Source organism: Macrobrachium rosenbergii, chromosome 7 (assembly GCF_040412425.1).
Source record: "Macrobrachium rosenbergii isolate ZJJX-2024 chromosome 7, ASM4041242v1, whole genome shotgun sequence".
Taxonomy (NCBI): domain Eukaryota; kingdom Metazoa; phylum Arthropoda; class Malacostraca; order Decapoda; family Palaemonidae; genus Macrobrachium; species Macrobrachium rosenbergii.
The window spans coordinates 8635001-8646224 of NC_089747.1; the positions used below are offsets into that span (position 1 = coordinate 8635001).

At 40.3% G+C, this 11224-nt stretch overlaps 1 protein-coding gene across 1 annotated transcript in view; it reads right to left on the reverse strand.

Annotated features, from left to right (window-relative positions):
- Positions 1 to 11017, reverse strand: part of LOC136839952 (uncharacterized transmembrane protein DDB_G0289901-like) — an 11071-nt gene extending 54 nt beyond the window's left edge. The window contains exons 1-9 of the mRNA XM_067106226.1: positions 10900 to 11017; positions 9584 to 9661; positions 9319 to 9452; positions 8483 to 9001; positions 7676 to 8330; positions 4153 to 4263; positions 2792 to 2869; positions 2513 to 2646; positions 1 to 2175 (exon numbers count right to left, since the gene is read on the reverse strand). The exon at positions 1 to 2175 is cut by the window's left edge and continues 54 nt beyond it. Coding sequence (XP_066962327.1) covers positions 66 to 2175; positions 2513 to 2646; positions 2792 to 2869; positions 4153 to 4263; positions 7676 to 8330; positions 8483 to 9001; positions 9319 to 9452; positions 9584 to 9661; positions 10900 to 10905 — 3825 coding nt within the window. The 5' untranslated portion in view covers positions 10906 to 11017 and the 3' untranslated portion in view covers positions 1 to 65. The remainder of the gene's footprint in view (positions 2176 to 2512; positions 2647 to 2791; positions 2870 to 4152; positions 4264 to 7675; positions 8331 to 8482; positions 9002 to 9318; positions 9453 to 9583; positions 9662 to 10899) is intronic.
- Between the last annotated feature and the right edge of the window lie 207 nt (positions 11018 to 11224).

The window sequence follows — 11224 nt, forward strand, 5'->3', positions numbered from 1 at the left end:
GTAATAATTGTATGACGTAAAATCATCGAATGAAACTGAACAGGAAGAAGAAGAAGAGCCGTCGCTTAACTGCTCCCTCGGTTTTGGTTCGAAACCGACACGACGGCGATTCCACTGTTGATGTTGCTGCTGGAAGACCCGCTGCCTCCGAGCTCATTCAGGTCAGATCTGTAGCTGGTGTCGAGCGCCACGCTGACGCTGTTGGAATCCGAGCCGACCTGGGTGAAACTGGAACTAAGGCTGCTGCTGGAAGCATCGTCAATGATTCCTCCGTCAATGATGCCCCCGTCAATGATTCCTCCGTCAATGATGCCACCATCAATGATGCCACCATCAATGAACCCACCATCTACAACGCTTCCTTGGCTGGAAAAGGTTTGTGATCCGGAAATATCTAGGCTCTGGAAATTTTCTCCACTGAGGAAGCCCTGTGGCTGAGAACTTTGTGGGCTACTAGAGCTCTGTGACTGGAAAGTGCTTTGAGTTTGGAAGTTCTGGGTATTAGTGATATCTTGGCTTTGGGAATCAGATAAGGTAGTGAGACCTCTGTTCTGAGAGCTTGGGCTCAGCTCGTTGCTGGAGAACTGGTTTTGGAAGCTGTCAGTTACGATTGAGGCTTGATTTCCGGACTGGAAGCTACCAAGTCCACTGTTTTCAGTCAGCGTGCTGCTGGAGCCCTGGTTTCCTGACTGGAAGCTGCCAGAGGCTTGATTTCCAGACTGGAAGCTACTAAATCCTCTGTTTATACCCTGTGAGCCACTGGAACCCTGGTTTCCTGACTGGAAGCTGCTGGAGGCTCGATTTCCAGACTGTAAGCTACTGAATCCTGTGTTTCCAGCCTGTAGTCTGCTGGATGCCTGGCTTCCCGACTGGAAGCTGCTAGAGGCTCGATTTCCTGACTGGAAGCTACCAGAGGCTCGATTTCCTGACTGGAAGCTGCTGGAGGCTCGATCTCCTGACTGGAAGCTACTGAATCCTGTGCTTCCAAACTGTGGTCTGCTGGAACCCTGGTTTCCTAACTGAAAGCCGTTGGAGCCTCGATTTCCGGACTGGAAGCTGCTGAATCCTGTGTTTCCAGCCTGTGGTCTGCTGAAACCCTGGTTTCCGGATTGGAAGCTACTGAATCCTCTGTTTCCACCTTGTTGTCTCCTAGAACCCTGGTTTCCTGACTGGAAGCTGCTGGAAGCTCGATTTCTAGACTGGAAACTACTCAATCCTGTGTTTCCACCCCTTGGTCTGCTGGAACCCTGGTTTCCTGACTGGAAGCTGCTGGAGATTCGGTTTCCTGACTGGGAACTACTGGAGGCTCGATTTCCGGACTGGAAGCTACTGAATCCAGTGTTTCCAGCTTGTGGTCTGCTGAAACCCTGGTTTCCTGACTGGAAGTTGCTGGGGGCTCGGTTCCCTGACTGGAAACTGCTGGAGACTTGATTACCGGACTGGAAGCTACTGAATCCTGTCTTTCCAACCTGTGGTCTACTGGAACCCTGGTTTCCTAACTGGAAGCTGCCGGAACCTCGATTTCCGGACTGGAAACTACTGGAGGCCCGATTTCCGGACTGGAAGCTGCTGAATCCTGTGTTTCCAGCCTGTGGTCTGTTGGAACCCTGGCTACCTGACTGGAAGCTGCCAGAGGCTCGATTTCCGGACTGGAAGCTACTGAGTCCTGTGTTTCCAGCCTGTGGTCTGCTGGAACCCTGGTTTCCTAGCTGGAAGCTGCTAGAGGCTTGATTTCCTGACTGGAAGCTGCTGGAGGGTCGATTTCCTGACAGGAAGCTACCAGAGGCTCGATTTCCTGACTGGACGCTACTGAATCCTGAGTTTCCTGACTGGAAGCTACTACTGGAGTCTCGATTTCCTGATTGAAAGCTGTTCAAACCTCTATTTCCAGCTGCTTGTCCGACAAAACCCTGGTTTCCGGACACGGAGCTGCCAAAGCTTCTGTTTCCAGACTGAGACCTGCTGAGACCTTGATTTCCAGACTGTAAGTTGTTGAGACCCTGATTGAAGGTTTGGAGTCTACTAGTCCCCTGTTGAATTCCCTGACCAGTGAAAGTTCCTTGGGAGGCTCCTGACTCCAGTAAGGAATTTGTATAATAATTGGCGACTGGTTCCCCTGGCTCGTCACTAACAGCTGCTCGATATCCTTCACCGTCAGCAGTGTACCGCGTTATTCTGTGGATTCAATTCAGAAATTCGTTAGATATTTATGAGGTTGTTGTTTATAACAGAAAAAGTCTTAATGGATTCACCCTGGGCGTCTGAAAGGTGCTCATACTTTCAGCCCTACGAATAAAGCTATTTATTATTCCCATTGCATTTCGTTATTTACACTTCCCAAGAAAGTATATGTTTGTTTCGATGAAAGCTAATGGCTGGTGTGTAACATACTTATGTGCATAGTTCTTCGAATGTGGCAATACTGAAGGCATAGACACCGTTGTTGTAGTCTAGATATCGAATTTAAACTATCAAAAATGACAGTGACAATAATTTTCATCAATATCCTTACTTGAAAAGTCCATTGGGTTGGCGCCACCTGTACACGCCCTCGGTAATGCCTGATGTAGAAAGAACCTCCTTGTGTTCCTTTTCGTCGCCCGTCTCCGGTGAGCCCACTCCATACGCAAAGCTATATGGCACGGGCTAGAGGAACAAAAATGAGATTAGTTAGCTCTCATTTTTGATGTGAAGATTTTAAGATGGGTGTGAGTTATCTCATTACGTGTGAATTATTTCATAACATGAGTATAAGAGAAGAGATATGTAATATCTTTATCATAGTACTAACCTGACTGCTAGCCGGGCTGAACTGGGGAGAAGCTAGACTCAGAGCCGCTGTTCCAATAAGCAACATCAACATCGTAACCTGAAACAAGTTAATTAACAAATTGTTACCCATGTGTATCGTGAACAGAATTAAGAAACAAAAGTATATATTTTCTATTTTACAGAACTTAGATACAATAGCGGGCGCCTTTGGTAGGTTGAGACAGCAAGACAAAGGTTAAGGTGCTGTCACAGGAGGTCACTTTCTGGTACCTTGCCTCCAAAGCTTATAAGAAGAAGCCAGCATAGGTTGCAATGCCGTTAGCGTTAGAGGAAATTGTGACAGTGGCTTTCCAATACGATTCCAATCGACCGCAGAGCAAGTGAAATCGACGCAGAACAAGAATATATTTTGGGAAAGAAGTTTTCCTTGATCGTCCTTGTAAAACAATGCCTTCTGAAATAGGCCTAGGACTGTACCTTGTAGGCTAAGTGTTGCAGATAACTGAAGGGATATTTGCCAGCATGGTTATTTGAAAACAATGTTCGATTTGCAGAATTAACATTATTCATTTACAAAATGAATAGTATTTACTATAATAATTAGCGAAACGGTTAGACCAGTGCTGCACCCTGTAGTACGAAAAATGTCATTTTACGATAACAAACGATTCAGGACGTGAAGTATCAACAAGACCTCAACAATAATATTTTTAAAAATGAGCACGTGAGCATATGCGCATCACCACGGAATGTTCCAAAAATAAGGGAATGGAAACCTTGAAAGAATATCTCAACTGTTAGAAAGTAGATTGAAATAAATCTTGAAAATTTTACTGAACACGACGTTGCTATCCTCAGTTACGCAAACATTTTTCATCATAAACAGGCAATGTTTTGAGTGGCCAGGATAGGTATATGTTCACAAAGAGAGAAAGAAAAAAAAGACTATCTTATACGACTAATTTCATGCGCACCAATATCTTCCTATAAGAACAACGGAAAGGCTAAATTTATGAATAGTGAGTCATTATTTTTACAATAAGATACCAATAGTTTTGTGAATAGTGCACCAATATGTTTGTAGCACGAGAGCATAGAAGAGTATCTTATAGGACTAGAGTTTTTGAAGAGTGTATCAGTATCTTTCCACGAGATGGCCGAAGAGAGCATATCACAGGACCAATTTCGTAAATAATTCATCGTTATTTTTACAATACGATCAAAAAGATTATACCTTCTGGACAAGAATTATAATGAATGCATCGATATATTTACAATACTACCAAGAGACTATCCTTAAAGACAAATGATATATGAAATGCTTCAATACATTCTCTATAAAAAAAAAAACAGGAAAGATGAACTGAATCGTCGAATTACCTCCATCTTCGCGTCGTTGTACTGTACTAGACACAGCCGTTGAAATTCAACTGACAATACCCGAGCGGGCTTCACTTTATATACAGAGGAGAATTGGCACTTTCCCCTCCGCTTTCAAGCAGTCTTAAAAGTGCCTGCAAGCAGGTTACCAATCGAACGCCCTTGGAGGGCAAGCAGACCGGTTAATGGGAGCGAAAAACCGGAGGGAAAGGGTAAGTGATGACCGGTTGAAGCCAATTCCATTAGAAAGACTTGGGTATCTGTTACCCGATACCGCTTGCAGCTCTGCTTGCGCTTGGCGATTGTCTTATGCCTCGGTTAGTCCTGTTACTTCACGCTAGATGGCGCTGGTTGCTCAGTAGCTTGTGAGATGGTGAGTCTATGCAGCAATCAGTTAGGACCTCAATCTTTTAAACCATAGCTTTGAGAGTGGAAATTTTTGCTTAGAATTGCGCTTGATCGTAGGTTTAAATGTGGTTGTCTATTTTCCCAGGGACTGAGTATGTAAAGTTTATAAGAACTTCAGAATAATATGCCACACACACACACACACACACACACACACACACACACACACATATATATATATATATATATATATATATATATATATATATATATATATATATATATATATATATATATATATATATACTGTATATAAATATAATATATATAGTATATATACATATATATATATATATATATATATATATATATATATATATATATATATATATATATATATATATATATATATATATATATATATAACATATAAGTAATTGTAATAGCCACAATGCCCTCTCTTAACTTCGAATTCTTTTCTGCACTTTTTTGGATATGCTTGTCACTACAAAGCCGTAAGATCCAAACGCAAGAAACTGAAGAGACTTTGATGCCCGGTCGCGGGAAACGAACCTGCGTCACCATAATCACAAGGAGGTCACGTAGATTCTACATTATATATATAAGAATAGGACAAACATGAAAAATAGTGGGGTGTGTGCTAAGATTGGGGAGGGACTTGAATTGTCTATGAAAGCCAAGGTGGAAATGTATGAGGGGACTATTGAGCCAACTCTCCTTTACAGAAAAAAAGTGTGGATGCTCAGTGCAAACGAAAAAGATTATGTTTTAAGTAAACTGTTTGCCCATTATATTAGCATAAGAGGAACTGATAGGGTGAGAAATGCGGAGATATTTAACAGTTACTGTGGTATAAGACTGATTAAGGTGAACAGATGTATCTGAGCATTTTGAGATGGTTCGGTCATGGAGAGAAAGTGGATGATGATAGGTTTGTGGAAAAAAATTCCATGACTTAGAAGGTCACAGGAGAAAGGATAGGAAGCCCCAGAAAGGAATGGAGGGGAGAGGGGGATAGGAAAGGCGAAGCATTTGTATTCGGACACTGCAAGAATATGTGCAACAAAGAGGTAAATGGCGCGGTGTGTGTTTGTGCGTGTGGTGGGCTGACACACAGCTGATGTGCCCACTTTGTAGGTGTATGAAGCAGCCGATTTTTGTGGAGTTTTATTGCATAGGGGTCCATCCACGAGTCAGCAATTAAAGTATGAATATACAGTAGAACTGACCGTTTTTTCAGGAACCGTATCCTGTTATAGGAAATGGCATAATGTCATATATACATATATATACTTATATATATATATATATATATATATATATATATATATATATATAGTATATATATATATATACATATCCTATATATATATATATATATATATATATATATATATAATCATATCCTTTCATAAAGGATGGCTAGAATCAACACACACACAAACCTCACACACACACACACACACACACACACACACACACACACACATATATATATATATATATATATATATATATATATATATATATATATATATAGAGAGAGAGAGAGAGAGAGAGAGAGAGAGAGAGAGAGAGAGAGAGAGAGAGAGAGAGAGAGAGTGTGTGTAGGCAGGGCTCCAGATGTTAGTCTGTCCTTGATAGATTGATTGTGCATGTGTTGCATAATTTTCCTATATTACCATCTCCATATCTATTTAGATAGTATATGACAACCAGATTGCAAACCTCCATCAGTATCCCTATCATAGTACTCAAATGCTATGCATTTCTTATGGTTTCTTTAAATGCTCAGAAGTGATTATCATAGTTGCACAAATACTCTGCTTGTGTAAATTCCCATTCACAAATAATAGGAAGCTCTTAATTGCACACTACTGACTAACAGCTAACAAAACTTTAAAAAAAAAAATCCTGTTGTAATGTTTTTTATCAAAGGTCAAAAGGGCACCTGAAGTGTACAAGGTCTTGTCCTAAGAGATCAGTTGTTGCTTGCATGGATGTTGAATATGTCGGGTAAATGCGCTGGTAGTTGGTGTATGCGTTGGACTACCAGTCTACCACGAACCGTTTGCTTCCTAAGAAGTTCATGGGCTAGTCCTATGTGCGGATACTTCGAGTCTTTCCCAGCAACATTTACCTGGGTTTAACAGGTTTATTCTGGAACTTTACGCAAGCATTGGAGCTTCAACTTAGATACTCGATATTGGTGTTAATTTAGTGCCCATTTATTTACTGTAGTCATATATGAGGCAGGTGAAAAAGATGCAGATTCCTTGCTTCTTAGCTATTAAGACCCATGCATTGTTTCAAGCAAGTAACCAGTTTCTTGAGAGACTTTACAGCCTTGTTATCCACTTGAACTGGACCTCCTTCTCTAGCATAGCGTATTACTGGCGATATGACTGGTTCTTGGGCAGATTCTTTCATGAGAGTTTCTGGCCTCAATGAATAGCACAAGCCTTTTCAGTGACTGGCTTGGCTACATCCTCATTGAAAGAGTCATCTGTGCTAGCTGGCAGTCAACTAAAGCATCTGCAGTTTTATTTTCCCTTGCATGCAGTGTTGCATTTAAGTCTTACTGACTCAGCGTTGAAACCCATCTTGTTAAGTACCCCCTGGGAATGACAAACTTCAGCTTCTATAGAATTTGATACCAAAGTATGTTGCTATACCTATAAAGTTCTCAGATTAAGAATAAAGCCAGTAAATTCGACAGTCAAGACCTGGCTGCAGGTCTTGACATTACAATTTCTGAGATGGACAAACTTATTAAATTCATTCACTTCTCTGCTTTGGAATAATCATGCTTTCTGTTCTCTGAAAACCTTTGTAGGTTAATAGCTTGTTCCATCTGAATAACTGCAAAGTGTGAATAATAATTTTGTTTCACTGGAATTTATTATGGCAATAGACGTTACAGTTGTCTAATACAACTTTTTATCAAATAAACACTATCACAGGAGTAAAAAATAAATTTCATTAATGTGTATTCAGTTTTATTCGTTACACCAATTCAGCAAGTAACAAGTAGCTCCTTTGTCTGGAACATCCAATTGAATAAACTACGAGATCATAATGAAAGTGGCTTCATAATACATACGTAACTGGAGTTCAGTTAGTTTGAGAATTTATTGATATTACTAGCTAGTACGACAGAAATACTCTTTTCATTGTTGTTATTTTCAAATCTTGAGTTGCCAAATCTGTTAAATTCAGAACCAAAATTATTGATGTTAGAAACAACTCCAGATGAGAACTGGTTAACGTTTGATCCAGAAAAGGATGAAGAAGTGTCAATAAGCCTGTCTGATGGTAACCCACTGCTAGTGATTCCTCCCGTCGACTGAGCATTGCCACCAAAGCTTTGGCCTTGGAATATTTGAGACTGGGTAAAATCTTGGCCTTGGAAAGACTGTCCATCATTGAAACCTTGCGTCTGGGAATTTATTCCACTGGTAAATGATGAGTCTCTGTTGGAATCTTGACTGAGGAACCTTTGAGAAGTGATGGATCCTGTGGTTTGGGAATTCTGGTTTCTGTTGAAGTCTTGACTTTGGAAATCTTGAAGACCATTAAGGTTTTGGTTCTGGAAGTTTTGAGAACTGCTAAACCTTACGTTTTGTTCTTGAAGATTTGGTTGGTTACTGAAGCCTTGAACTTGGGTGTTTTGAGAGATGAAAGATACTTGATTTTGAGAATTGATATTTGTGTTGGAGTTGGGATTTTGGATGTTTTGCAGTTGACTGAATTGTTGATCCTGGAATTCCTGTACTCCAGCTTGTTCTCTGTTTTGGAAGCCCTGTTCCCTGTTGTTTAATTGGTTCTGGAAGGTCTGCTCACCAACAAATCCACTATTAAGTCCTCGACTTTGAGAGCTCTGGGGACCATTGAATCTAGTATTCTGTGAATTTTGGGTGGTGCTGAAGCCCTGATTTTGGAGGTTCTGAGAACTAATCACCTCTTGTGCTTGGAAAAGAGGCCTGCTAAAGTCTTGGCTTCCAAAGTTTTGGGAACTACTAAATTCTTGGCTTTGAGAGACACAAATCCTTGATTCTGGTTTGGCAAACCAGATGCAAAGTCTTGATTTTGATTCAGTGAGCTGCTGAAACCTTGAGACACAGTATTGCCAGTGTTTCCAAATCTCTGATTTCCACCCTGGAAGTTGTTAGATGACTGTTGATTTCCTTGACTGCTGAACCTGTTTTGAGAGTTTACGAATCCCTGGTTCCCAGTTTGAAAACTGCTGAATGATTGTTGTTCTCCCAGAGCACTGGTAATCCCTTGGAAATCCCCGAAGTTCTGTTTTCCAGACTGGAAGTTACTGAATGATTGCTGATTTCCAAAGTTACTGAAGCTACCTTGTGAAGATCCAGCTCCCTCAATACTGTTGGTGTAATAGGTAGCTACCTCCTCTCCAGGTTCTTCACTGACGACCGCGCGATAACCAGATGTGCTATCGACAGTGTAGCGAGTCACCCTGCAGATGAAAAAATACACAATTTTTTAGTCATATCACTTTGAATAAAGGTTAATCTACTTTTCTCTGCATGGTAATTCAAAGACCAGTCTAGTGAACAGAAGGAGTACTGTTAAATATTCTTTGGTAGTAGAGTGGTCTTTCATAGGCCAAGCATAGTTTTGGGAAGGTGGAACAGTTGCAAAGCAATATTACCTACATCATATTCTACTGCTAAATATTCTTTGATAGTAGATTAGTCACTTATAGGCCATGCACATTTTTAGGAAAGTGGAGCAGTTGCAAAGCAATACTACCCACATCATATTCTACTGTACCTGTACAGCCCATTTGGCTGAAGCCACCTGTATTCGCCTTCAGTCACACCAGAGGGTGAAACGGTTTCCTTGTGCTCTTTGCGATCGCCTGTGTTTCCCGCATTCACGCCGTAGGCAAAGCTGTACGGCATGGGCTGAAATACGAAAGAAACCTTTCAATATACTGTACAGTAACTACAAAGTCCTCGTACATAATCGTGTAGCACAGTTAATCATTAACGGGTATAGATTTAGCGTACTTTAGTGGATAACATGCGCTCATTACCTGTTGGTTGTCGGAGCCAAACTGAGGAGCAGCTGTTGCGCAGGCAACAACGCCAAGCAATAGAAACAGCATATTGACCTGTGAAAGAAGATACGTCAGACACTGCAGCTATACTTTCTCCCAGCCCTTAGAAGATACTTATTCTTATATTTCCACATCGTCTGGTGTCGTGTTTGTCCCAATGTAATAAAATCATTCATAAACTGAAAACCCTTTCTGAAAGAGATTGCAGTAATGTTAGTTACTGCGATTCAGTTGAGACGAAGAATACTGAATAAAAGCATGTGTTAAAGAGATTACAGTAATGTTTGTTACAGCAATTGAGAAGAAGAATATTGAATATGAGCATGTACACGTGTTTTATTACATATGAAAACATTTACGTAGCGTTCAGTACTTTTTTTCCACAAAACCTGTAAAAGTTCATTACATTTACGGCTATTTTGAAAAGCTTCCCCCTAGACTTTTTCTTCGTCATATTATTGAAGACGGTTCGGCAGAATGCCGTAATTTCAGATAATGCATTTATAACTTTAGGTACTTTTTTTCGTCTTACGTCATTAGTCGTTACAGAACTCAAAACCTAATGCTTTTGTAGGTACTGGATGAAATCCTCACGGTTAAACAAAAACACAGAATGATTCTCTAAACTTAAATTTCGCAAAACCTTAATAATAATGATAATAATAACAATAATATTTTGCTGTCTATCATGAAATACGACACGTCAAGAAAGTCTGTTTTGCTCTTTTAGACAGCTATGAGTTTAATTCTCCCTTACCAAAATTAAAAGTATTGGGATTGAAAGTAAATGGTGCTCAAATTCGGCGAAAAATTATCCAGTTCCCTCGTTTCTTAAGTCCATGACGATAAAATTTAACATTTTTATTTTAATATAAAGATCAGATAAGTCGAGTAAAAAAAAAAGTGTATGCTTTAAGAAGTGGAAATCCAAGAAAAAATAGCAGTAGTCTTTCTTTTTCTCTAAGTTTCATTACCTTTTATAGTTGTCCTTCCACTCTCTTGCCTCACCAAAGAATATTTCTACGTTTTACGATACATAAAAATCAGTAAGTACAGCAAAAGTTATTCGTTTCCCTTAGTGATAACTCAAATCTAACTTTCCTCAGCTCCAGTAACTTGAAAAGAATACCACACATTATGATAGACTCTCTCCTTGTGATACCACCCTTCAGAGAAGAAGAAGAAGAAGAAGAAGAAGAAGAAGAAGAAGAAGAAGAAGAAGAAGAAGAAGAAGAAGAAGAAGAAAGCAAAAACCAACTGGTGGCAAAATGGTCGAAAAGATTCTCTTTTACCTTCATGGTGTGCTACGTCGTCTGACCTCACAGAAGCCTATGGTGCCTTTCCAGACAATGGGGTCTTTTTTATAGGTCTTGGCGTGCCTTGGAGGGCTCCCCAGACGTCCTTGGTGGCGCGCTGTGCCTTCGAAATCTCTCCTGCCGGAGTGGTATTACTAACTCGACCTGTCTAGGGCTGTTACTGAGATTCAGGATCAGTTGTCAATCATTTGGAAAGTGAAAAAAATTGTTTGTTGCTTTGCTGAGGCCTTCCTGAGCTGGGTTTCTCTTCTCGTCTTATTTTTATAACTATACATTTGGTTGTGCTCAGTTTTCTCTGCAT